Source organism: Chiloscyllium plagiosum, unplaced genomic scaffold (assembly GCF_037043375.1).
Source record: "Chiloscyllium plagiosum isolate Xiang-an unplaced genomic scaffold, Cpla_swu_hap1 HiC_scaffold_12, whole genome shotgun sequence".
Classification (NCBI taxonomy): domain Eukaryota; kingdom Metazoa; phylum Chordata; class Chondrichthyes; order Orectolobiformes; family Hemiscylliidae; genus Chiloscyllium; species Chiloscyllium plagiosum.
In genome coordinates, this window is record NW_028270150.1 from 61,456,118 (window position 1) to 61,481,046 (window position 24,929).

Consider the following 24,929-nt stretch of genomic DNA (forward strand, 5'->3'; position numbering starts at 1 on the left):
TTGGTAATTTCACTGAAAAGTCTGATTTAAATACCGAATTGGAAATCCAGTTTTGTAGTTGTGAAACTTTGTTCAAATTTGATAAACGCTTGGCTCGGATACTGACATGAGAGATTTCATCTATTATAATGGGGCAATGTTAAATCTTCAGAATGTCTAGGCACAAATACATTTTGTACTGTGATGGGCAGACTATTATGACATTATAAACTGAATTTATCAAGGTGGTGCCAGGACTGGCAAGCCATAATTAAGAAAAGACACTTAAGTTCCTGGAGACATTTCAACTGGAGGTTCCCAAATTTATGAAGGCTATGATACTGTGAAAAGAATAAAAAAAGTTACGGAGTCACTGATGTGGGTTATCAGTGTCAATGTGCAGTGAAGAGGTCACAAAAATATAAATCATATGCAGGTTGTGGATTGTGGATTTGCTTCACTGATTGAAGCAGAGATAATGTATCTTTAAAGGGTTCATGGACAAGATTCATATTCAGCATGTGCCGCTCACAGGTGTCTTTCATCGTGTATGCATGATGCTGTGGGTTGAAATGAAGGGTCTCAGATTGCTCAAAAGTTAAATGTCTTCCCTCGTGTTGCAAAACAATGAGTGCAGCCACTCCAGGAGTGGTGGCAGTCATTTGTGAGCTCCAGCGCACTCTTGTTATTTGCATCACGGTGGAAGAAATAGTAGTCACGTTTTATGCAATGAGTCTCAGGCTCAGCCTCAGCCTCTTCCCCTCAGTCAATCCCCAAATGCAGTTCTTCCTGTCAAACTCCTCAGCTTTGCACTTCTCCATGAAGATGCCGGTACATAGCAACATCTATGATGGATGAAGTCACTATGTACCCTGCAATGGCAGTGACTGCTGTTAATAAAATAAGCCCAGAGGTAAAAGAAGCACTTCGGAGTCACCCCGTAACCACTTTATTTTTCATGTCGAGAATTGTCACCATTAAGTCCCTAACCAGTGTATGGGGCAATGGGAAATGCCATATAGTTAAAATAAGATTAACCAAAAATGAGATGTTAGTGCATGCAAAAGGTCACTCACTGCTCACTCATGACAATCTCATCTCATTATCCTACAATTAGTTGGAAATGGGATTAGTTTTTCTCTTGATTTAAGAAAACTCCTCACCCATCTCACAAAATATTCACAACTTTCACACTAATGTCCCATCATTCCGTATCTAGAAATGTGTCACTCTCCTGAACTACTGGAGCATCCATTTTGAAAAGTGCAGCAAAATCTTTGAAATGTTATGGGTGTTGATTCTGTCCATGTTTTTGAAAATAGGCTTGCTAGCTTTGGATCAGTTGGTCCGTGTGCTGAAGGTTCATAGTTTTCTTCGTTAAAAGGTGCATGTGTCATTCATATCAGTGAGGCATTGAATTTTCTGAGCTTCTATGTTCATCATTTGTTCTGAAAATCATGGATTTTTCGTCAAATTTGAATTTTGGATGTCTGGTAGGAGAGTCTTTTTACTGGGACACTTCACAAACTTCAGGCCATGAACTCTGTTTTCCATTTTGACTAATCAGTACCTTGTTTGCAGTTGCTGTCAGTAGACTGAACTATCTTCTGTCACAAAAAGTGTCAGAAGTGGATGATCTGGTTAACTGTGTTAAAGGAGGCAGACAGATCGAGAAGCTTGAGGAGGGATACTTTACCTTTTGTCACAGTAACACAGATTGTATCTGTTAGTTTGATAAGATACATTTCCCTACTCTGGCTTGATAGAACCTGACTGATGGAATTCAAAATGGAATTGCACGTGATTGGGGTTTTATCATAGATATATTATATTAATTTTTTTATAACTTTAGGATGTTGAAAAAGGGAATTTGGAGAAGAATGGCAGTTTATGCCCATGGGCTACAAGAAAGCCAAAAGGCCTTGTCCTCAATAAAGCTCACTTCATCATTAAAAGCAGGCAATGTGGTGAAGTTTTTGTTTTGTTTTTGAGAAGAAGGCTGATGATTGCAGATTCAAAGAGGAGAGATACTGTACTAAAGTCTTCCTGACTATTCACTCTTGTTTTTTTAATTTAGTCATGTCGTTGGCTGGGTCAGCATTTATTGCCTGTCCTTAGTTGCGCTTGAGAAGGTGATGGTGAGCTACCTTTTTGAACTGCTGCAGTTCCACCCTGTTATTTAACATTTCCTGTGACAATCAGTTCTGATACCTCTGCTTGAGCCTCCCAACACCATGTTTTATGATTTTTGTAGGGAATTGCTTTTCAGATGGTTAGCACTTTCCTGAAAGTAGGCCAGATATTGAAATCCAACAAACGACATAACCTGGGACAATATCTACTGTTCACTTCTCTTAGCAGTATATCTACTTCGCTGGCCCTTGTACCACTGGTACATCTTTATAACCTTAACAATGTTATATCAACATTCTACAGCCAGGAGTAAGCTGAAGGACTTCCCAGAATCCAAATTGAAGTTTGAAATATAATTGATAGGAACTATTTTTTGAAACACTCATTTTATTCAAGTGACAATGGTAATTTCCTTACTTACAAATGTTACTGTATAATTTGTTAGGGTTATCGCTCTGAACTAGCAATGCAGCACAGTAAGGTCTGTCTACTGTCAGCATACTAAGTACAGGGCCTGCATATTTCCAGTGGTTGGAGAGAATGTGATAATCTTTCCAGTTCAAATGCAAAATTTTCAGTAGTTTCTAAAGCCTTTGGTCACTGACTGTATTTCCATAACAGTTAAAAGCTGAAGTACTGTGATGCTCATATTTGGAGGTTGATGGGAGCATGCCTGCCACTGGCATTACTTATCAATGACATTCTCCGCGAGGGAGAGAGAGCCTGCTGTGGACTGTCGCTGTCTCTGCTGTGCTTCCACTCGGAGCTCGACTCACAGATTGACTCGGGAATGTCGGGCCTGCTATTCCTTTTGAGTTCGCCTTTTGAAGCTGTGATGTGTTTGACGATGTCTTGATATGGATGGGTGATGATCAATAGTCTCGCTAGGAGCTACTGTATCAATGTCAAGGTTTCAGAGCTCACAGGCTGCTATCATTGTACATCTCTTAGGTCTTCCTGAGTTACCCCTTAAAGACCTGATGTTGCAAGAGCTCATTTTGATTTATTTGTGGGTTTTGATCACTGATGGACAATCAGGCTGAATGCAGCATTCCAACAGAGTTTTGAGCCGGACAAGTGTTTGAATACACTTTTTTCAACCTCTGCCTCGTGGTTGAGTAGAGCTAATCCTGAAGAGGCACTCTCTCACAGCTACACCCACCTTTTGCGTCAATTATGAATTAAATTATTAATCAAAAAATGCCAGCTTTGTACCAGGTTGTGAATAAAAGCTCCAACATATCACAATTCTGACCTTAATGTCACTTACTGGTTGCAAATTTTTGTCAAGTTGTTTGGCAAACTGTTGAAGTCTCTATGGGTGATATATTTTACAAAAGAAGGACTGCAGGCCAGAACCCATTATGGCAGGGCATTGCCTGCTTTTAATGATGAAGTGAGCTTTATTGAGGACAAAACCTTTTGGCTTTCTTGTAGCCCATGGGCATCCTGCTTATCCCAATATGCCAGAGAGCTGACAGCTTGAATGATTGCAGTACTTGAAGTGCTATTGGAAAGGAAACTTGAGGACTTTGACACAGTGACAGTAAGCAACACATGGTGTAACTCCAAGTCAGGAAAGGGGTTTTGTGCCCATGCCGCTGCTGCCTTTGTTCTTCTTGATGGCTGAGGTTTCCAATTTGAGAGGTTGAAGGAACTTCATGAGTTGCTGGAGTGCTCCTGCGGATGGTAACAGACTGCTGCCACTGTGCATCAGTGCAAGACAGAGTGAATGTCGAAGATAGTGAACAGAGTGCTGATCAAGCAGCTACTTTGTTCTAGGTGGTGTTGAGTTTCTTGAGTATTCTTGGAGCTACAGACATCTGGCGAAATAGAAAGCATTGCATCCAACTTTGTGCCTTAGTAAATGGTGCATAGGCATTGGGAATACAGGACAGAAGTTAATTGTTAGAATTCTCAGGCTTTAATCTCTTGTAGCTACAATACTTATGTAGCTGTTTCAGCATCTAGTCTGATTCAACAAAATGTCATTGACAGGGGAGATGATTAGATAAGTTCTTCCTGCAAGTGATTACTTGTGGTATTAAAATTTTATTTAAAATTTTCAGACCAGACCTGAATGCAGCAATGTAATAGAACTGAGATGATTACCTCCAATAACCAGAGCCATCTTCTTGTGTGCTAGGTCTGACTCTAACAAGAGGTGACTTGATTGAAATATATAAAATTCTGAGGAGTCTTAACAGGATATATATGGAGATGATGTTTTATTTTTGGGAAAATAAAGAACTTGCAGTACTTGTTAAAGGTCAGGGGTCACCTATTTAAAATAGATATTAGGCAATTTTCTTTCAGAAGTTTGAGGGTCTTTGGAATTCCTTCCCTGAAAGGGCAGAGGAAGCAGAGTCCTTAAAGGTTTTGAGGACAGAGAGAGATGGATTCTTCTTAAAGAAGTGTTTCAAAAGTTATCAAGGACAGACAGGAATGTGAATTTAAGGTTACAATTAGATTAGCCATGATTCTATTGAAGGGGGGAGTAGGGCTCAATGCGTTAAATGGCCTATTTCTGTTCCTGATTCATAGAATCATTTGACATACCAGATCAATTTTCTGCCTTGTGTGTTCGAGGTCAGTGTTGAGGCCATCTTGAATAGTTTGATCAGGGACACAGATAGTTCTGAAGCATAATTCTTTGGTACTATGGCTGAAGTTTTGTCAAGACCCATAACCCTTGCCGTATGCAATATTTTCAGACATTTCTTGATATCATACGGAGTGAATTGAGTTGATTCAAGACTGGATATTGGGAATCTCAGGAGGAAGCTAATTTGGCTCAATCACTCAATGACTTCCACAGCTATTGGTTGATCCATGTTGTCATAGGTCTTACTGAATAGCAGACCTTGCTCACCACATCGCAGGTTGCTGTAAAATAGGCTCATGGAGGGATATTGTGACCTTTACATTACTGCACCCTAAACACAATGCCAAAACAGTCAGCAATTGCTTATTTCTCAGGAGCAGCTCTGCTTATTTTTGCATCCAACTGCTCTGCTATCTGCCACCTGGTGGTGAACTTGGTAAAATGCAGCTCTCCCCAGCAACACACCACCAACAAACCTGGGTTGCAGTTTGGTTCAAAATGTTTCTATGTTATCATTTGTGAGAATTATGAGGAGTAGAGATAGAGTCAAAAGGAGAAACCTGTTTCCCTTAGAAGACAGTTCAAAAATCAAGGGTCATAGGTTAAAGTTAAGTGGAAGGAGGATTAGAGTGGATGTGAGGAAAAACACTTTTAGAGGTGGTGGGTGTCTGGAATTCACTGCCTAACTTGGTGGTGGAAGTAGAGACCCTAAATTCTTTTAAAAACTCCCTGGATCTGGACTTTAAGTGTGATAGGCTGCAGGGCAATGGGTCATATGCAGGAAAATGGGATTAGAAATGTGCATTGGGTGTCGTTGGGTCACCATGGACAATGGCGTGCACCATGGGCGGAATGGCATTTTCTGTGCTGTATCATTTCTCAGGTTCTATGTAGACCCAGCTGAATTGACAGCTGAGCCTTGAAGTCAAATGGAAAGAATCACAATAACATTTAAGTCCATGAAAGAATCGGGGGCGGGGGAGAGAGCAAATTGGTTTGAAGATAGGTTAACCAGGAGGGGACAGGGATCAGATAGAGGCATTATGGAGTTTGGCATAACATAAGCTGTTGAGACTATGTTCTGAACAACAGGAATCTGGCCCTGGTAGAGTTTTGGGGCATTCAGAGCCTGGTGGTGGTGACAGTGTTAGTGATGGTGCAGAATCCAAATCTAACTGGGGGAAGAGTAGGGAATGGAGGCCTCAGGAGACCCACACGGCAGCAGGTAAATTTCAAAGCTGCAAAAATGTGGGCCTGCAGTTAGATCAGATTTAAAGTTCAAACACACTTAGCAACTTATTCATTCATTGACCTCTGTCCTCAATTAAAGCTAAAATGGGGTGCTTTGGAGTTGGGTTTGGGAAAACTAATTACTGACTCTTCAACCACACCAGACTTTCACTTAAAAATCAGGCAACTCTCATAATTTATATGAAATAACCCAAACACTTAGAAGATCAGAGATTTATGTATGAAAGGTAAAGTGCTATAAAAGATTACAGATATGTTGTGAAAAAGGCAGAAGACTTATATTCACAATTGGACCCAATTGTAAGGTAGATAAATATTTATCAAAGCACAGAAATAAATGGCAAACAAAGAGATCATGGGTTTGAAGCAAATATTCATTCTTCTTACTTATAAAAATAAAAATGCACAATATCTTTAATTAACTAACGACATACTCAATGAAATTACCATACACTGTCTTAAGTAAATAACAATTATCTATATCCAATACAATGAAAAATTATGTACTGTGTCAATAAAACTCTGTAAAAACTAATATTACAAGATAAATAGCTTTAACTCATTTTAGGTTTTATCATTTCAACTTCAAATTTGTTTATCTTTTTAGTCAAAAATTCTATTTTGTCAATTGCTGCAATTGTCAATGTATTGAGTGTAAATTATTTAAAGCATCCTTGCAAAAATACCCTGTTAATTCTGATTAAATAAGTTCTGGTCTAAAAAATGAAAAATATATGTTTTCAATGATATGGCTGAATCACTTGACACCTGTTTAAGTCCAGCACTTGGTCTTCTTCGGAATGAAAGGTGATTTGTGAGCAACTTACAGTTAACAGTGATATGGACTTTCTTCTCATCAGCAGAGGAAACCTCATTGGCAGCTTTGCACTGGTAAATGCCGGCTTGGTACTTGCTGATCATGAAGATTTCCAGGTATTCCTCTTCCTCTTCAAATTCCCTGGCTAAAATACAAGTTATAGTGGTGCTAATTAAAGCAATTGTGTCACACATTCATTCTTTCTCTTTTGAACAAAGCTGCAGTTGAGCCGAAGCTCAATTTAAATTTACAATTACAGTTTACATTTTAATATATGGTGACTAAATTTGGCTCCAGAGATGTTTTAATTTGTGCCAGCTCACTTTAAAAGATACTATGCGAGTTCAGGCATCAGCATCAGCAGGAGAACATTGCTTGCATACCATAAAGCCTTAGCTCAATTTACAAGACATAAGGTTGGGCAGTCCACAAATCATAGAATCATATAACCCCTACAGTGCAGAAACAGGCCATTTGGCCCAAGAAGTCCACACCAATCCATTCCCATTCCTATTGCGCTGCAATTCCCCTGACGAATAAACCTAACCTACACATCCCTGAACACAATGGGCAATTTAGCATGGCCAATTCACTGAACCTGTACATCTTTGGACTGTGGGAGGAAACCCACGCGGACATAGGGGGAATGTGCAAACTCCACTCAGACAGTCGCCCGAGGCTGGAATCGAACCGGGTCCCTGGTGCTGTGAGGCAGCAATGTTAACCACTGGGCCACAAATGGACATATTATTAGCTTAACTACATTTAGTTTACTAGTTAGCAACATTATAAGCTGCTGGTTCAATGATTATAATTACCCGTATCTATAAGACAATCTGCATAATATTCCTCACCACAGAAAAGCAACTCAAAGAGGGTGGAATCCACAAGTTACAGAAATGCAAGATCTTGGTGGGATTAAGAATCTAATAAGAACTGGAACAATGGATAAATCGGCCTTGATGCAATTGAGCTTTTATATTATTTTTCGGGATGTTAATAGAATTGAGACCAGGTTGTAGAGCTGCTGAAAGAACCATAAAGGTTTACTTCCATTTGTTCAAAATGAGCTGGAGAAACTTAAAGACCACCAAACTGTTCATGTCAAAACAAACAGAGAAAATGGAAGAATTGGAAGATGAATGCTTCCTATCTGAATGTTGATCTCATCGCAAGGATTTTTACCAACAAGTAAAAGATAAATAATGGTGGCAGGTAACAAGGATGGGGCTCTTCCACAAACTACAGGTGATTGCACCAGCATGAGAAGAGAATCTAGTTGAAAAAAAAATACAATAATCTAAATAGTGACAGCATTACCACAGGGGCACTCTTAGTGGAGAAATGCTCTTAGATTATAACTCTATCAAAGTCAAGAGTAAATCTAAAAAGGTGAATGATATTTCAGATTTTCGATATTACATTAACATGCAGTATTATCAGAGCTAACTCAAAGGAGTATAACTGAATTACAATGTTTTAAACTTTGGACAGAACTTAAAAAATGTGACATCAAATAAAATCCTCAGAAAAGAAAATTCAGTGCACTGAAATGCATCCTTCTGGCCTAGTATGTAATTATATTTTGAATGGCCCTAATGTTGTGATAATATGGACAGGTTTTGGTTCTCTAGCTGTCAATTGCTGGCACAGATCAACCTTATGTTAAAGGACACTAATTATAAGGTCCACTGATATCACTTCTCATCTCCTTGATACCACTTAAAACCAAAAAGGTTATGCCACAATCAAGAGTATGAAAGCTGCATAGAAAAATCCAGTTCAAAATATGAATCAGTCAAAAGGATGTATATACATGTTATGAATTCTAATTTCAGGATTTGATGACAGTTCTCTGCCAATTAAAGGCTTGACTCATACATAGCAAATGCAAGCAGAAGTCAAAATATATTATTTTACTGTACCTCAGAATTCTATGTCAGTAAGTAGAAAAGAAAATAGGAACAGAAAAGTATACTTCATTTCTGTTAGGACAATGCACCAGTGACTATTAACACAGTCCTGTAGCCATGAACCAAAGTCACTTTCTCCCTTTGAAAATAGATTTCATTGTCAGAATATGTACAAAGAACACAAATTTCAGCACCAATTTCCTTTAGTTTATTTGCTTGTGGCTATAACAGAAATATTAACTATCTTCCGAAATGTTTTCTGCTGTCTACAATTGAAGCAAATTTCAGGAGTTGACTTTTTCCATGATTGGAAATAGGAAACCATTTAGAAAATTATGAAATTAAATAGTGCACTGCATATTTTCACTTGCACATGTTACCTTAAGAGCTTCAGCACATTACACCAATACTTTTAGGATCTGACATGGTATCTGTAATTATAGCAGTCATTATGTATTGCACATGGTGTGATACCTTCAACCCTCTTTTCCACGGTTGAAAATATTAATATTGACAAAGTAAAATTGGGAATAGATCAGCATAGGATACATTTACTTGAAAAAAATGAAAATGAAAAGGTGGATGAATCAACAAGGATTGCAAAGCTGTCCTCTTTGTATATTGTGGTCTAATTTCAACTAGTTCGCAGCCAAGTGACTACACCCATGTACACATAATTCACTCATTATACATCTACACTAAGTAATTAACATTTATGAAATAAGACAAAATCATGATGCTCCAAACTCAATGAGATGTGACAAAAGACAAATACTGACACTAGTATTTAAATCACTTCTGCTGATGTAATTTAACAGTGCCCTAATTTGCACATGATAAATAAATTCCAAATATTTACTTTTCGTGTTCTACAGTAAATACACCAGCATAAATCAGAGGCAGGAAATCTGTTGAATGGATTCACTTTATGGATATCGAGCGTTCTTTTTCTTTCGTGTCTGGATTTCACTGGTAAGGCCAGCATTTGTTGCCCATCCCTAATAACCCTTAAAATTCAGGAGGCACTTAAGAGTCAACCACATTGGTATGGGTCTGGAGTCATGTATATGTTAGATCAGATATGGATGGCTAAGTTCCTTGCCAGAAGGACATTAGTGAACCAGATGTGATTTTACAGCAATTGTTGATCATCGTCGTGGTGACTACAACTAGCTTTATAATCCAGATTTAATCATCAAATTTATGTTCCTCCAGCTGCTATTGTGGTATTTGAACCCCTGATCTCAGAGCATGAGTCTGGATCCTCTGCATTACTAGTCCAGTGATATGTCACCACAATCTCTCTGTTAATTTGATAGTGTTAGTAGAGTTTGCAGTATTTATTGTTGCGATAAAGCATTATCAATCTGGTGACAATAACTCTGGTTATGATTCATATAAATTGACTGATTGCATCTTCCGCCAATTGTGCTTTACTTAATACAATCAGGTTCCCAGGCTCCCTGGCTCCAACTAACCTGAAAGTACATTCTGACACAAGAGATTGATCTAAACCTTGCCCTAGTCTCTTTGTCTCTGTCACGTTCGAACTAATTAATGCTCTGCCTTCAAAAAGAATCATTCTATTCTTACATCAAAACACAACTACAACCTGTGCTTCTGTATTAATCAAGTACAGTGATACAGAAAATAAAACAAATTACTGTGAATGTTGTGATTCTGAAACACAAACAGAAATTGCTGAGAACCTTAGCAGATCTGGCAGCATTTGTGGAGAGAAAGCAGAGATAAAGTTTCACACCCAGTTACCCTACTTCAGAACTGCAAATAATAATTCTTGAAGAAGGGTCACTGAATTCAAAATAGTAACTCTGCATGGTAGTCAGAGTTGGCATGTTTATCAGAAGTTAAATTTTTTGGTGTTTATCCAGCTTCTAATCCTTTCAATCTTTACCCCTCTGCTAATAGCTTTCTTTCTTATAGTCACTGTTGAAACCCAAACTTTGATCTGTTATTGGTTTGTATGAGGTAGTTTGGTAGTTAGTCTTTTATCAGATTATAGACTTTTTTTCCCTTGTCTTGGGCATTTTCATTCTGTTCCCTTACATTTCCAAACTGTCTGTTGTTTACATGCAGAGACAAGATTAGAATTTATTCTCATCCCATATTTGTTCCATCACCAAATATGCTATCTTAAAGCAATACTGGGAAATCACATTAAAACATTTTAACGGGATGTATTTTTAAATATGGAAAGATAAATTCTTTCTTTACCTAAACTAAGGATTCTTATTGTTACAGTCCACACTTTTATTGAATTAATGCCATCAGATCATGAAATCTCTGGCACATTACATTGGATTTAAACATACTTTGATTTATATCACAGGACCCAAAAGAATGTAGTCTGCATATCTGAATCTTTCTGTTCATATTCAATTGCAGGATTTTAAATGATGGAAACAAGCTTGTGCACAGTGGTCATAGTGAATCAAATGGTGAGTAAATGTTAAAATGTGCCCGTGTCCTGGCCAGCATTTCTCCCTTAAAAGCAAGATTAACTGTGCAATCAATTTATTGTAGTAAATGAGACACTGTTGGCACAAAATGGCTGCTATGAATGGATACATGACTGTGCTTCAAAGATTAATCTTTCTTCACCACAAAATGTATTGCAGTTTTTTAATACTGACACTAATTTTAGTTTGATTCACTCTGACCACCTTGCACAAGCCCGTTTTCCACCATTTAAAATCCCACTATTTATAAGATGAATGTATTCAGCAACGCTAAAATATACAGATTACATTCTTTTCGATTCTATGATATACTCGGCCATCCTGTCTGCATCAGCTGGTAAGTAGCCATGCAGCCTAAATCAATTAGGAATTATTGAACTTAGAACTGGCCATCTTCCACTAGTAAAATGGCTCATTTTCAGCAAGGTCATTTTAAGTTGGTTTACAATGTCTTCTACAAAGTACAGTCCTTGCGATAGCAGGCTATATCCCACAGCATAAATCTTAACTAGATTTTGTGGTCTGACACACAAGTATAAAGACTACTTACATTACATGGTTTCCCTGCTGATTTTTATTTATCTGAAATCTTTACAGAACTTTCTTTTTAGTTGTCTTTGATTGGATTTCAATTCTTCCATTTCTGTTTAATTGCAAATTTGTTTAATTGAATGACACCATTACATATTACCATTCTGATCAAAATGCACAGCCAACTTGTGGTTACTTAGTTTTCATTGCTGGATTACAGTAAGTCAAGCATTCTAGACACTTTATATAACTAACACATTTAAATAATTTAAATAACACATAGTATGCAAAGTCGCATGAGGGTGTGAGCATTCATTTCCCAGGTTTTGGAGAATCCATCCTTTGAGAAAGTTTAGCATGAATGTTATCCTAAATACAGTAGAATAGAATTTCCTGAACAATGCAAGTCATTCAGTTGACAACAGTTGATATTACAGACTGATATTGCTGTCTCAGGCTTGCTGCCGTATTCTAGTAAAGCTCAGCACAAGCTGGAAGAACAACACCTAATTTTCCACTTGGGGACCCTGCAACCCTCCAGACTGAATATCAAGTTCATTCATTTTAGGGCCTGAAGTCTCCCATGTCCTAGCCCCCTATCCCACACATAAGGCCTTGTTATCACATAGTCTGCCATTATACACTACCTATTGTAAGCCACTATCAATCTCCATTAAGACCTTTTCACCCTCCCAGCCAGATCGTTATTGACTCCTTTGTCTGTCCAACTTTTCTTCAGTCTCTTTGAGCTCTATTCCCTACTATTGTTTACTTCTTATTCCCCACCCCCTCCTTACCTTCTGCATAATAAACTGACATTCTGCTAGTCACCATCAGTTCTGAGGAAGGGTCACCAGGCCTGAAACATTAACTCTGATTTCTCTTCACAGATGCTGCCAAACCTGCTGAGTTCTTCCAGCTATTTCTGTTTTTGTTTCTGATTTACAGCATCTGCAATTCTTTCAGTTTTTATTTGATAAGTGGGTAATTGGCTGAGTTGTATTTTTCCTAGTTTTTGTGGGCAGCACATACCTGGACAATTTTCCATAAGGCTGGATAAACACCAGTGCTGGAGATATACTGGGACAGCTTGGTTTCCGTATAGCTTTGCATTGCATGCCCTCAGTACTATTAGTGGAATGTTGTTAGAACCCATGGCCTCTGCAGTGTCTAATGCCTACAGCCATTTCTTGATATCAGGTGGAGTGAATCACATTAGTTGAAGACTGGCATTTGTGATGCCGGAGGCCTCCAGAGGAAGCAGAGATGGAATGGCACTTGAACCTGAAAATGGATGAGATTTATTACCTTTGCCTTTTGTGTCAATCTACTCCATCAGTGAGGATGGGAATAATTCTGGAATCACCTCCTACTCTTGTTTAATTGTCTACCACAATTTGTGATTGGTTGTGGCAGGATTGCAGAGTTTATGTCCAAAACGTTGATTGTGGGATTTCTGAATTCTGTTTACTGCATGCTGCTTCCACTGTTTGGCAAACAATCCTTTATTGTAGCTTCACAAAGTTGAAGTTTTTAAAGTATGCTCTCCTCCACTCTTCTTTGCGCTAGGGTTCATCTCACAAGTGATGCCAATGGTAGGGTGGGGATATGTCCAGCTATGGGATCAAGGTGGATTGTTGTTGAATATCATTCTGTTGCTGCTGATGGCCAAGAATTCCTGCTGGATATCCAATTTTGAGTTGCTAGCTCTGTTCCAAGTCAGTCCCAATCAGCACACTCATAGTGTCACCCTGGAGGGTCTCCTCAACGTGAAGATGGGACTTCATCACCACAAAGACTATGCAATGATCACTCTTGCCAATGTTGCCTTACTCAGCAGATTCCCTTCTCAAAAGGACATCAGTGAACAGGGTTTGTATGACAGTCAACAATGGTTAGAGAAAGTGAGGACTGCAGATGCTGGAGATCAGTGTTGAGAGTGTGATGCTGGAAAACCAACAGAGGAGCAGGAGAATCTACATTTTGGGCAAGAGCCCTTCATCAGGAACATTCATCATTCCTGATGCAGGGCTCTTGCCCGAAACATCGATTCTCCTGCTCCTCAGATGCTACCTGACCTGCCGTGTTTTTCCAGCATCCCACTCTTGAGTAAATAATGGTTATTGTGTTGTTGTGCGGCCAAGATAGTTTCTTAACTGAATTCAAATTTCACTTGTTTGACAAGGAAGTAATTTTCATTAATACACCAGGTCAAGCAGGCCCTGTCATTACTTATATTAAAAGGGGATGGTGGCAACAAACTTCAATTTGAGAACGAGCTCATAAGGTCTAGTGAGCTGACATACCTATCCAAAAGCCAGAAAATTCAGTTTTATAATTTTATAGAAGGAGATGTAATTTTCTGACAGTGATCTCCTAGAATGTACACTTACACAGTTAGGATTTGGCAATGCATACTCCTACCGCACAATTCTCTGCAAAGAAATGCATAGTGGGAGCTCAGAGAGCAGAAGTCAGTTCATCGTCTTTAATTTTCTACAGAAAAGAATTTGTAAAATCAACCCCACAGTTATCTCAGCACAGTCAATTTCTCTTCAGGAACAATGGGAATTTGCAATTTGCAGGCAAAATGTGTAACCCAGTATTTTACATTGAAATATGTGAAAGACATACAATTTAATTTTTAGTTCGAAATGCCACTACATTCATTGCAGCAGAGTAAAGGGATTTGCAGAGGGGTTCCAAGGAACTGCTTCTAATGTCCAATATGATCACAATTTTGAATTTGATGCTCATATTCTGTCATAATTTAGTCCAGGCTGTAAAGTGAAGAAATAGCTTTTATATTCTGAACCAAAATAGCTAGTTGACAAAGCTACAATAGTGGTACACATATTGCTCAATATAAAAAATCAGATCAACAATACATTCACAGCTGAATATTGACAAGGTGGATGGTGACGTTTGGCAATGGTACCCATCTAAAAGATTGTAGAGATTTATTGGGGAAGGCACTCTTGCTACAAATGATAAATTTCCATTTTCCTTACTTATATGTATACTGCAGTTTTCAGATTAAACTAAGCACAACAACAAACATTCCCCATCAGTACAGCAGAGTAGCTGACAGCAACTTTTGGCATTGCTACATGCACAATTATGCATCAAAATCCAGAAGTTTTGAGGAGAGGATTAGGCAAAATGGGAGGATATTTAATTGGGGAAGAGGAAACTATGATGCGATTAGACATGAGTTAGAAAGCATGGATTGGGAGCAATTGTTCCATGGTAAAGGCATTGTAGACATGTGGAGACTGTTTAAGGAACAGTTGATGCAAGGGATGAATAAATATGTCCCTCTGAGACAGGGAAGAAGTGCTAAGAGAAAGGAACCTTGGATGACGAGAGTGGTGGAGCTTCTTGTCAAAAGGAAGAAGGTAGCTTACATAGGTGGAGGAAGCTAGGGTCAAGCTCAGCTCTAGAGGATTACAGGCAGCCGAGGAAGGAGCTTAAAAATGGTCTGAGGAGAGCCAGGAGGGGGCACAAGAAAGGCTTGGCAGAACGGATTAGGGAGAACACAAAAGCATTTTACACGTATGTGAGGAATAAGAGAATGGTCAAAGAAAGAGTAGGGCCGATCAGAGATAGCACAGGGAATTTGTGTGTGGAGTCTGAGGAGGTAGGGGAAGCCCTAAATGAGTTTTTTGCTTCTGTCTTTACGAAAGAAACAAACTTTGTAGTGAATGAAACCTTTGAAGAGCAGGTGTGCATGCTGAAATGGATAGAGATAGAGGAAGCTGATGTGCTGAAAATTTTGTCAAACATTAAGATTGACAAGTAGCCTGGCCCGGACCAGATTTGCCCTCGGCTGCTTTAGGAAATGAGAAATGCAATTGCTTCGACACTTGCGAAGATCTTTTCATCCTTGCTCTCCACTGGAGTCGTACCTGAGGACTGGAGAGAGGCAAATGTAATTCCTCTCTTCAAGAAAGGAAATAGGGAAATCCCCGGCAATTACAGACCAGTAAGTCTCACATCTGTCATCTGCAAGGTGTTAGAAAGGATTCTGAGGGATAGGATTTATGACCATCTGGAAGAGCATGGCTTGATTAAATGCAGTCAACACGGCTTTGTGAGGGGCAGGTCACAAACCTTATCGAGTTCTTTGAGGATGTGATTAGAAAAGTTGATGAGGGTCAAGCTCTGGATGTGGTGTATATGGACTTCAGCAAGGCATTTGATAAGGTTCCCCATGGTAGGCTTATTCAGAAGGTCAGGAGGAATGGGATTTAGGGGAACATAGCTGTCTGGATACAGAATTGGCTGGCCAACAGAAGACAGCGAGTGGTAGTAGAAGGAAAATATTCTGCCTAGAAGTCTGTGGTAAGTGGTGTTCCACAGGGCTCTGTCCTTGGGCCTCTATTGTTTGTAATTTTTATTAATGACTTGGATGAGGGGATTGAAGGATGGGTCAGCAAGTTTGCAGACGAAACAAAGGTTGGAGGTGTCGTTGACAGTATAGAGGGCTGTTGTAGGCTGCAGCAGGACATTGACAGGATGCAGAGTTTGGCTGAGAGGTGGCAAATGGAGTTCAACCTGGATAAATGCGAGGTGATGCATTTTAGAAGGTCGAATTTGAAAGCTGAGTACAGGATTAAGGACAGGATTCTTGGCAGTGTGGAGGAACAGAGGGATCTTGGTGTGCAGGTACATAGATCCCTTAAAGTGGTCAGGGTTGTTAAGAAAGCATATGGTATTTTGGCATTCATTAACAGGAGGATTGAGTTTAAGAGTCATGAGATCTTGTTGCAGCTCTATAAAACTTTGGTTAGACCGCACTTGGAATACTGCGTCCAGTTCTGGTCGCCCTATTATAAGAAAGATATGGATGCTTTTGAGAGGGTTCAGAGGAGGTTTACCAGGATGCTGTCTGGACTGGAGGGCTTATCTTATGAGGAGAGGTTGACTGAGCTCAGACTTTTTTCATTGGAGAAAAGGAGGAGAAGACAGGACCTAATTGAGGTATACAAGATAATGAGAGGGATAGATAGCGTCGATAGCCAGAGACTATTTCCCAGGGCAGAAATGACTAACACGAGAGGTCATAGTTTTAAGCTGGTTGGAGGAAAGTATAGAGGGGATGTCAGAGGCAGGTCCTTTACACAGAGAGTTGTGAGAGCATGGAATGTGTTGCCAGCAGCAGTTGTGGAGGCAGGGTCATTGGGGACATTTAAGAGACTCCTGGACATGCATATGGTCACAGAAATTTGAGGGTGCATACATGAGGATCAGTGGTCAGCACAACATCGTGGGCTGAAGGGCCTGTTCTGTGCTGTACTGTTCTATGTTCTATGTTCTAAGTTGCTGTCAGTCATTCCTTTCTCCTTCATAGGATTTGATGTGCAAGCCTCCTCAGACGGAAATCTTCAGAAGTCACTTAAATTGATGTAAACTTTCACTTATAAGCTACTAGTTTTACTGTTAAAACCCCTTGAGGAAGATGTAATCCCTACAGTGTGGAACCAGCCCCTTCAGCCCAACAAGTCCACACCAACCCTCCGAAGAGTAACCTATCCAGACCAATTCCCCCCTACCCTATATTTACTCCTGACTATTGCACCTAATCTACACATCCCTGAACACTATGGGCAACTTAGCATTGCCAATTCACCTAACCCTGAATATCCTTGGATTATGGGAGGAAATCCAAGCAGACACGTGCAAATTCCACACCGATAGTCGCCCAAAGCTGGAATCGAACCTGGGTCCCTGTCACTGCGAGGGAGCAGTGCTAACCACTGAGCCATCATACACTTGTTAGAAAGAGATGTGACATGTTCTTTAACACCATGCCTAGTTTATAATTATTACTCAGCAGCCTCCCTGGAAAACTAAATACAGATTTTGTGGAATGTTGCATTCTTCTATTAAAAAAGAAGTTTGACATGTTTTAATTTTTTTTTGGAAGTTTATATTATATCTTCCTCCATAATCTCATGTGCACATCTCAACCTTTATTTTACTTTCTGTAAAATGAGGGATATTAGTAAGTCTATATTCTGGTTTATTGGCTTTGGGAATTATAGAAACATAGAGTCATAGAAATATATAACACTGAAACAGACCCTTCGGGTGAAGCCGTCTATGCTGACCAGATATCCCAACCCAATCTAGTTCCACCTGCCAGCACTTGGGCCATATGCCTCCAAACCCTTCCTATTCATATACCGATCCAGATGCCTTTTAAATGTTGCAATTGTACCAGCCTCTGCCACTTCCTCTGGCAGTTCATTCCATACATGTACCGCCCTCTGCATGAAAAAGTTACCCCTTAGGTCTCTTTTATATCTTTCCCCTCTCACCCTAAACCTATGCCCTCTAATTCTGGACTCTCTCACCCCAGGGAAGAGACTTTGTCTATTTATCCTATCCATGCCCCTCATGATTGTATAGACCTCTACAAAGTCACCCCTCAGCCTCCGACACTCCAGGGAAAACAACCCCAGCTTGTTCAGCCTCTCCCTATAGCTCAAATCCTTCAACATTGGCAACATCCTTGTAAATCTTTTCTGAACTCTTTCAAGTCTCACAACATAAGCTTATTTAATGACAACCTGGCTGTTCCGCACCAGATAGCCCCTATACTTGTTTGCAGAATCAAATAAATATCAGTCCTGGTAAAATACATGCCACAGAGATGGCTAGATGTTATTGTGTAGCTTTCTTCAGATAAGTGGTAAGCATCATCTCTTTGCCATTGACAAAAGTCTGCACTAACATGCAAATAAGATAGTTCATTGCTGAACCCCAGTCAGATAAACACGACAGTTAATGGCCCTTAGTCAAAGGTAGTTCACTTACAAATGACTATTCAATGTCAAAGTCTAATTACTAGTGAAAAAAGCCATTGGTTAGTGACTTGGCCAATGTCTATCATGCGCAATCTCTTAAATTAAAACAGCAATTTGTATAATCTTGCTTCCTAGCAATATATCTTAAACCAGACCAGACTTCAGTAGGAAATTCAGCTCTTTATGAAAAGGCCTAATTGCAGAATTGCTTAACATCGTGTCATCATACTGGACTTGAGAAAATGTTACTAGATCCTTTACGTTCCACAATTAATTAGCACAATGAGATTCTGGACTAAAATATAGATAATTTTTACATATTTCAAAACAAAGCACTGAATTAATCTAATGCTCTATTGACCTCTACTTTTCCAGTATTCTATCATGCAATATTCATCTATGCAAAATTGAAGGAACTTTTTTCTGTTAAATATTGGAGAAAACATTTATACGCACTCATGGCTGGTAAAGTCATTGTATGGCAACAAGTTAACACAGAAATGTCAAGGAAAGGCATGATCTTCAGAGAGAACATTGAAAAGAAACCTCAATGAATACTGATTGCAATTCTTATTCCCCTGAGGGTTAATCATCTTGTACACTTTTCCTCTCTAGATTGTAATTTTACACATGAGCTTTGCATTAAACAATATTTGTATTCACACTGTGCCTTTTTCACAGAAGCACACCTCAAATACCTGGTAATAAAATCACTGGGAGACGGTATCATCCCAAACAACCTCATTAACAATGCACCATGATCAATGGTACTCCAGTCATTCTATTCTCCCACTCACCACTAGGGGAAGCTCTTACCATGAGGTGAAATCCTGGGATCCCCGGCACTGGTACATCTTTGAACGAACCATGCACCATATCTAGCACTGACAGTCTGGAATTGCCTTCACGATACACAAAGCAGGACAGCAACCATGAACCACTCCTTCTCAGGGCATAAAGGTGGCAGGGCTGACACAAAATTGCACATGCATCTGAACCGTCTTACATCTATCATTGTTTAAGCACCAAGCCACACAGATTACCTGTCTTTAGCCACATTGCATTTTACAAGAATGTCAAAGTCTTAGACAGTGCCCAATGTAGCCCAGTATCTCATCATTGTTAAATGTGGGTCAACCGTGTGCAAAAATGAGGAGCAAACAAACACAGAAGGTGTATTTATTTTTCAGAACTGAAATGGACTGCAAGCCTGTCAAGCAACACCAAAATTACACTCAATGAATGATCATTGCACCCATCTCACATCCACTAGAACAGGAAATTAATTGAGTCTTGCAGGGTGTGTAATACGTGTTGGTACTCTATTCTGCAGAGGCTGATGCTCCTCTTGCTCTATATTCTCATTTTCCTCCACAGCAGACTCTCCTCCCCTCCCAGTTCAACAATTTCAATTACATACACTCTTTGCCAGCTCCTGTTGTGCAGAACATAGCATATTGGGATTATGTGATGCACTCTGTTTCAAGCATACATCATGACCACACCAGGCTGAACCAAGCAGCAGAACTCCATCATTAGCAGGCTATTCTCTGTTCTACCATGGCCCTGGTTGAAGAATAGGCAGTATTGTATCTCAGTTTGTAAAATAGACTCATCAGCATCAATCACAGTTCTTATTCTCCCCACAGCCCACGTGGTCTTTCAAGCACGGCAGGAACATGAGAGATCCCAAAGATATAGACATCATGGTATCATCCCAGGGTACCTGGCACAGATTTCTAAGATGTGGTACGGCTTTGTGGGCGGCACGGTGGCACAGTGGTTAGCACTGCTGCCTCACAGCGCCAGAGACCCGGGTTCAGTTCCCGCCTCAGGCGACTGACTGTGTGGAGTTTGCACATTCTCCCCGTGTCTGCGTGGGTTTCCTCCGGGTGCTCCGGTTTCCTCCCACAGTTCCAAAGATGTGCAGGTCAGGTGAATTGGCCATGCTAAATTGTCCGTAGTGTTAGGTAAGGGGTAAATGTAGGGGTATGGGTGGTTTGCGCTTCGGCGGGTCGGTGTGGACTTGTTGGGCCGAAGGGCCTGTTTCCACACTGTAAAGTAATCTAATCTAATCTAATCTAATCTAATCTTATCACAGATGACATGGACATTTGTGACATTAATGGAACTTTATTCTGTTGATAAAGTAATTTGAAAGATGCTATGGCCCTCTCAACATGATTAATGTCCAGTCTTTAGCTCTCTGCATTGATCCCCAGTGGCTTCTTGGAAGGAACTAGTTACAAAGAAGTACAATGCAGATGTTACCTTGCTGAACACTGGGATAGGATGGCCACCATTCCCTTCATGTCACAGGTCTTACTCCAGCAGTTGGTTCAGTTCTGTGATAGTTTCCATTGACATCTTCAGTTTGCGGTGACACTGCACCTCGCTCATCTGGAGGAAATAGCTAGGAGGATAATTGTCTTTGGCCTTCTTGTGGGGACCTTTAGCTGGAACGTCTTCATAGGGAGGCCATTCAGCATTCGCTGGACGATGCTGCTGGTCCTGGGCTTCCTGGACCATTTGATCTTCTTCCTTTTCTTTTCATCCATCATTGTTTTGCTGCAACAGCTATGGTTGGAACCATCAATCGCGTTTACAATGAATATGTGTGGGGAATATTTGGCCTTGTTAATTGTCATCTTTCCCATCATTAATTCCTGCTGGCCTTGATCTTCAAGGTGCTGTTGACCAAGTGCATTCACTTGCTGACAGAACAGTTTCATAACTCACGTTTCTGCAGATTCATTCATCATATGATGTATTTTTTTAACCAAACATTTAAGGAATATGGTGAATTTGACACACCTTTCGTATTTAATGAAATAGTGAATCAGATAAATTCAACTGAAGTGAATATTTGCCGTAAATTGTACCAACTAGATTATGTTACATTGCATACTTTAGAAGTATTATTTAATTTTAAATTTCAAATAACATTAAGTTGAATACTTTTACCAAATATTCAAGGTTTGTAGACACTCAGCAATATAGCTTCCACAGTTCCATGGATTACCTTTTAGATTTGGGTTTGAAGCAAATAAATTTGAATAATGTAATAATAAGAACATTTTCTCTGCTGTTTCCTGCAGAGTGACATTATAAGTGACAGGTGGTGTCACAAATGGGAAGATGAACATGACTGAACTTTCACCAGGGCACTTTATGCTGTGGAGTACCAAGTAAAAATGCTTTTACTGTGATGCACGATCAGAAAAGAAAGATTAAAAAAATCTAATTAGGGAGAAGTGGTCCACAGCACAGGGCACCATGAAGTTAAATAGATAAAATGCAGAGTCAAGAAAAAAAGCGTGGCTAGATTATGCTGTGTGGATTTTAACCAAACATTTTCAGAAGTCAAATGAATTTTACGAAATAGCATTACTCAGCATAACTAGTGTGAATAGAGTTTATATAAAAACTATGAAAGAAATTGTTTTTAATTCAGAATATCAACTTTTTCTCATCTAATGTATTATTTTCTTTTGTAGAAGCATGTGTAATAGAGCCTAGGAAGTTTCATTTAGATCCTGGGATCCTTGCCCATAAGATTCTAAAACTATCGACTGGGTGCAAAAGTAACCTTTGATTATATTTTTCTGATTTTTGTTCACCCAGGCCCTCAGAACGCATCTCATTAAATAAACCTCATTAAACCCATTAACTCAGAACTCAGTTAAGTAAGAAGACATGACAGTTGGATCACCGTAGAGACAAGTCACTAGAAATACCCCCCACCCTGAGATATCAAAGGTTTCAACAACCCTCTGCCTTGGTGCACAGTTCCTGACAAATTCTCTTTCTATCTGTCACAAGATGGCAGCCAAGCTGACCGTTTATTTCTTTGAGAAATCAGAAAGCTAAATCCCAAAGTTAAAAACAAATCTCCCTGCAATATTATTCCCATCGTACATGAGGTATAAATTTAATGTAATTAATTTTATCTTCAAAACATCTGTTTCATTCCGGGACCCAGACAAATAAAGGCAATAATTGCAATCTTACTAGATATAGTAATTCCATAATGAAGCTAGAGATGACTAGTTGTTGTTTATTGTTTTCTTGCCTCTCACTCTAACACATATTGAACACCTTCCTTTGAGTTGTTACTGTCTTTATGTTTATTAGTTCTGTTAAAGCAGGGTTTTTTCCATTTAATTTGCATTTAAAAATTCAATTCACTAAACTAAGAGTTATATTTCCAGAACAGAATATTAGATACCTTTACAATGTACACTACCCGTGTTCAGTACATGTATAAATGATTGAGACCAGAGGATCTGGCATCACCAGGTCATGACTGTGCTAGGAGAACTAGTATGAGATGTGATGAAAAAAGACGTTAGGGTTTGAAAATAATGAAGAAAAACTGTAAAATATACTTGGATGACATAGCAGTAGAATGGACAAAGAGATGAGAAATCTAATTTCAGACAGTTTGTTATTAAGAAACTATGATTACAAGTTATGAAGAACAACATTCAAAGGAAAGACACTGAAGAATGTGAATGATCAGCAAGTATATTGACTTCAAATGTATAATTCCTTCCCTGTACAATTCCTAATTGAGAAAGTAATTTAAGAAGTCCTTCAGCATTTTATGCATTATAAGGGACACAGGGCTGTATCTTTGCAGGCTTAGGGAGACTTAAAGCCATTAACATTAGCAGCATGGAACAAATTCCAGGATTCCTGATTCCATCCATGGTGCCTGCAATTTCATCAAGGTAGGATGAGTGCAAGCTGGTGTGGATCAAGTTTCTAAACCTTGTACTCCCAACTAGTTAGCTCCATTACATCTCTAGGCCTCCACAATTTGCATGGAGTTGGATGAATCATTGTTTAGATACTGAAACATTTTGAGAGTTAAGTGTCTTAGCCATGCCTCCTCAAACCATCCACGTGAACCTATGTGCCTCCACCTATTAGTTTACAGTGTCTCATCCATCCTTGGCAACCAAGTCACATGGGCTATTCTGTACAGAAGCAATGAACCCAATGGTGACAATGCATATGTGAAAAAAGGTGTTTTCTTAAAAAAAAATCATTTATAATTTTCAGAAAGAAAATTGCTTTTATAAAAGCCATCGATCAGCCAGATCTTTAAAATATCAATTAGAGAAGCTGCTTTATCATGTGTAAATAAACACTGAGTAATTGAGAAATTGATCTAAGAGAGAAACTGTCAATTAAGCATTGTTTTCCCTTGGACATTTTGTGCTGGATTATTTTACAAAATAATCTCAGGTGCCTCAAGGTTCAATGAAGTTTACTGGGCCAACACTGGGAGAGTCCACCCAAGACAAGATTCCAAGTAATACTCTAACTCAATGAGGATTCATCGGATATTTACAGATGTTAAATCATGTGGACAGAATATTATTCAAATTAGACAAACATCTTGTTTTTCACAAATTCAAAAATGTACCTGTTATCCCAGGTCTCTCCACTACATATTTTCCTAGATGCTATCCGATCTCCTCTCCAAAGTCCTTGCTTTCTTCTCGTTCTTGAATAAATACTTCTGCTTTATCTTTCTCTGCATGCTTTAGGGTCTTTATATATTCTATTTCCAAGTAATGCCTTTGAGTTATTGCTGTTTTAATCATGCTGCATTTTTACAGAAACTACCTGCCTGTTGCATCTACATCTGAGTGTATTTGTGCAGTTGAAATTAATTTTTGTTTACTTGACTACATTCTTGAATAGGAATAAATGGAAAATTATTCTTAAATGATTATGGTTAGGAGGTTAAGTAGAACTATCTACCTCATTTTAATTCCAGCTGAAATTTCATGTGAATATACAGGTTAACTCATGCCATAGTCAAACTGCCCCCGAGCAGATGCAACTGTTTCAATAGGCTAATGGATGTCTGTGAAATGAGCCAAGAATGCTTAAATGAGACCAAGTAACGAAGGCTGACTGGGTTTTCCAATGTGTTTACAGATCTCTGCAGATGACAAGACCTTTTTAGTTGCTTGGATCAGCTGCATTTAGCATAACACTCGATGGAATATTTGCATATGTGCAGATCCAGTCACTGAAAGTACAGTCAATAACTTTCTAGGCAACTGCTTGCAATAAAAAATGTTTCAGTCTTAACAGAGTCCTCCTAAACCAACGCACAAGAGCTGAGAGGACTAACAGGACACCTCACAACATAGTCTTTGTGGTGAATTTACAGCGCCTTCCACACAGCACCCATTGCTATATCATCCCTCTTGCCCCTCTCCCATCTCCTTATTGCCTGTTATGAATAATGAGGTGGCAAGAGATAAGAATGGGGTCAGGAATGAATGGTGAATGTTAGCACTGGGGCATGGCCTTGGATGAAGAAAAATGTTAGAAATTAGTTATTTGCACAAAGGGTTGCAGGGTCATGGCATTTATTGCTAAATC

General features: G+C 39.2%; 1 protein-coding gene across 4 annotated transcripts in view; it reads right to left on the reverse strand.

Annotated features, from left to right (window-relative positions):
• lsamp (limbic system associated membrane protein) overlaps positions 1-24,929 on the reverse strand; it is an 843,236-nt gene that overhangs the window by 131,461 nt on the left and 686,846 nt on the right. For all 4 annotated transcript variants that reach the window (XM_043700769.2, XM_043700768.2, XM_043700770.2 and 1 more), the window contains exon 4: positions 6,796-6,930. In XM_043700769.2, the coding sequence (XP_043556704.1) occupies positions 6,796-6,930 (135 nt within the window). The remainder of the gene's footprint in view (positions 1-6,795; positions 6,931-24,929) is intronic.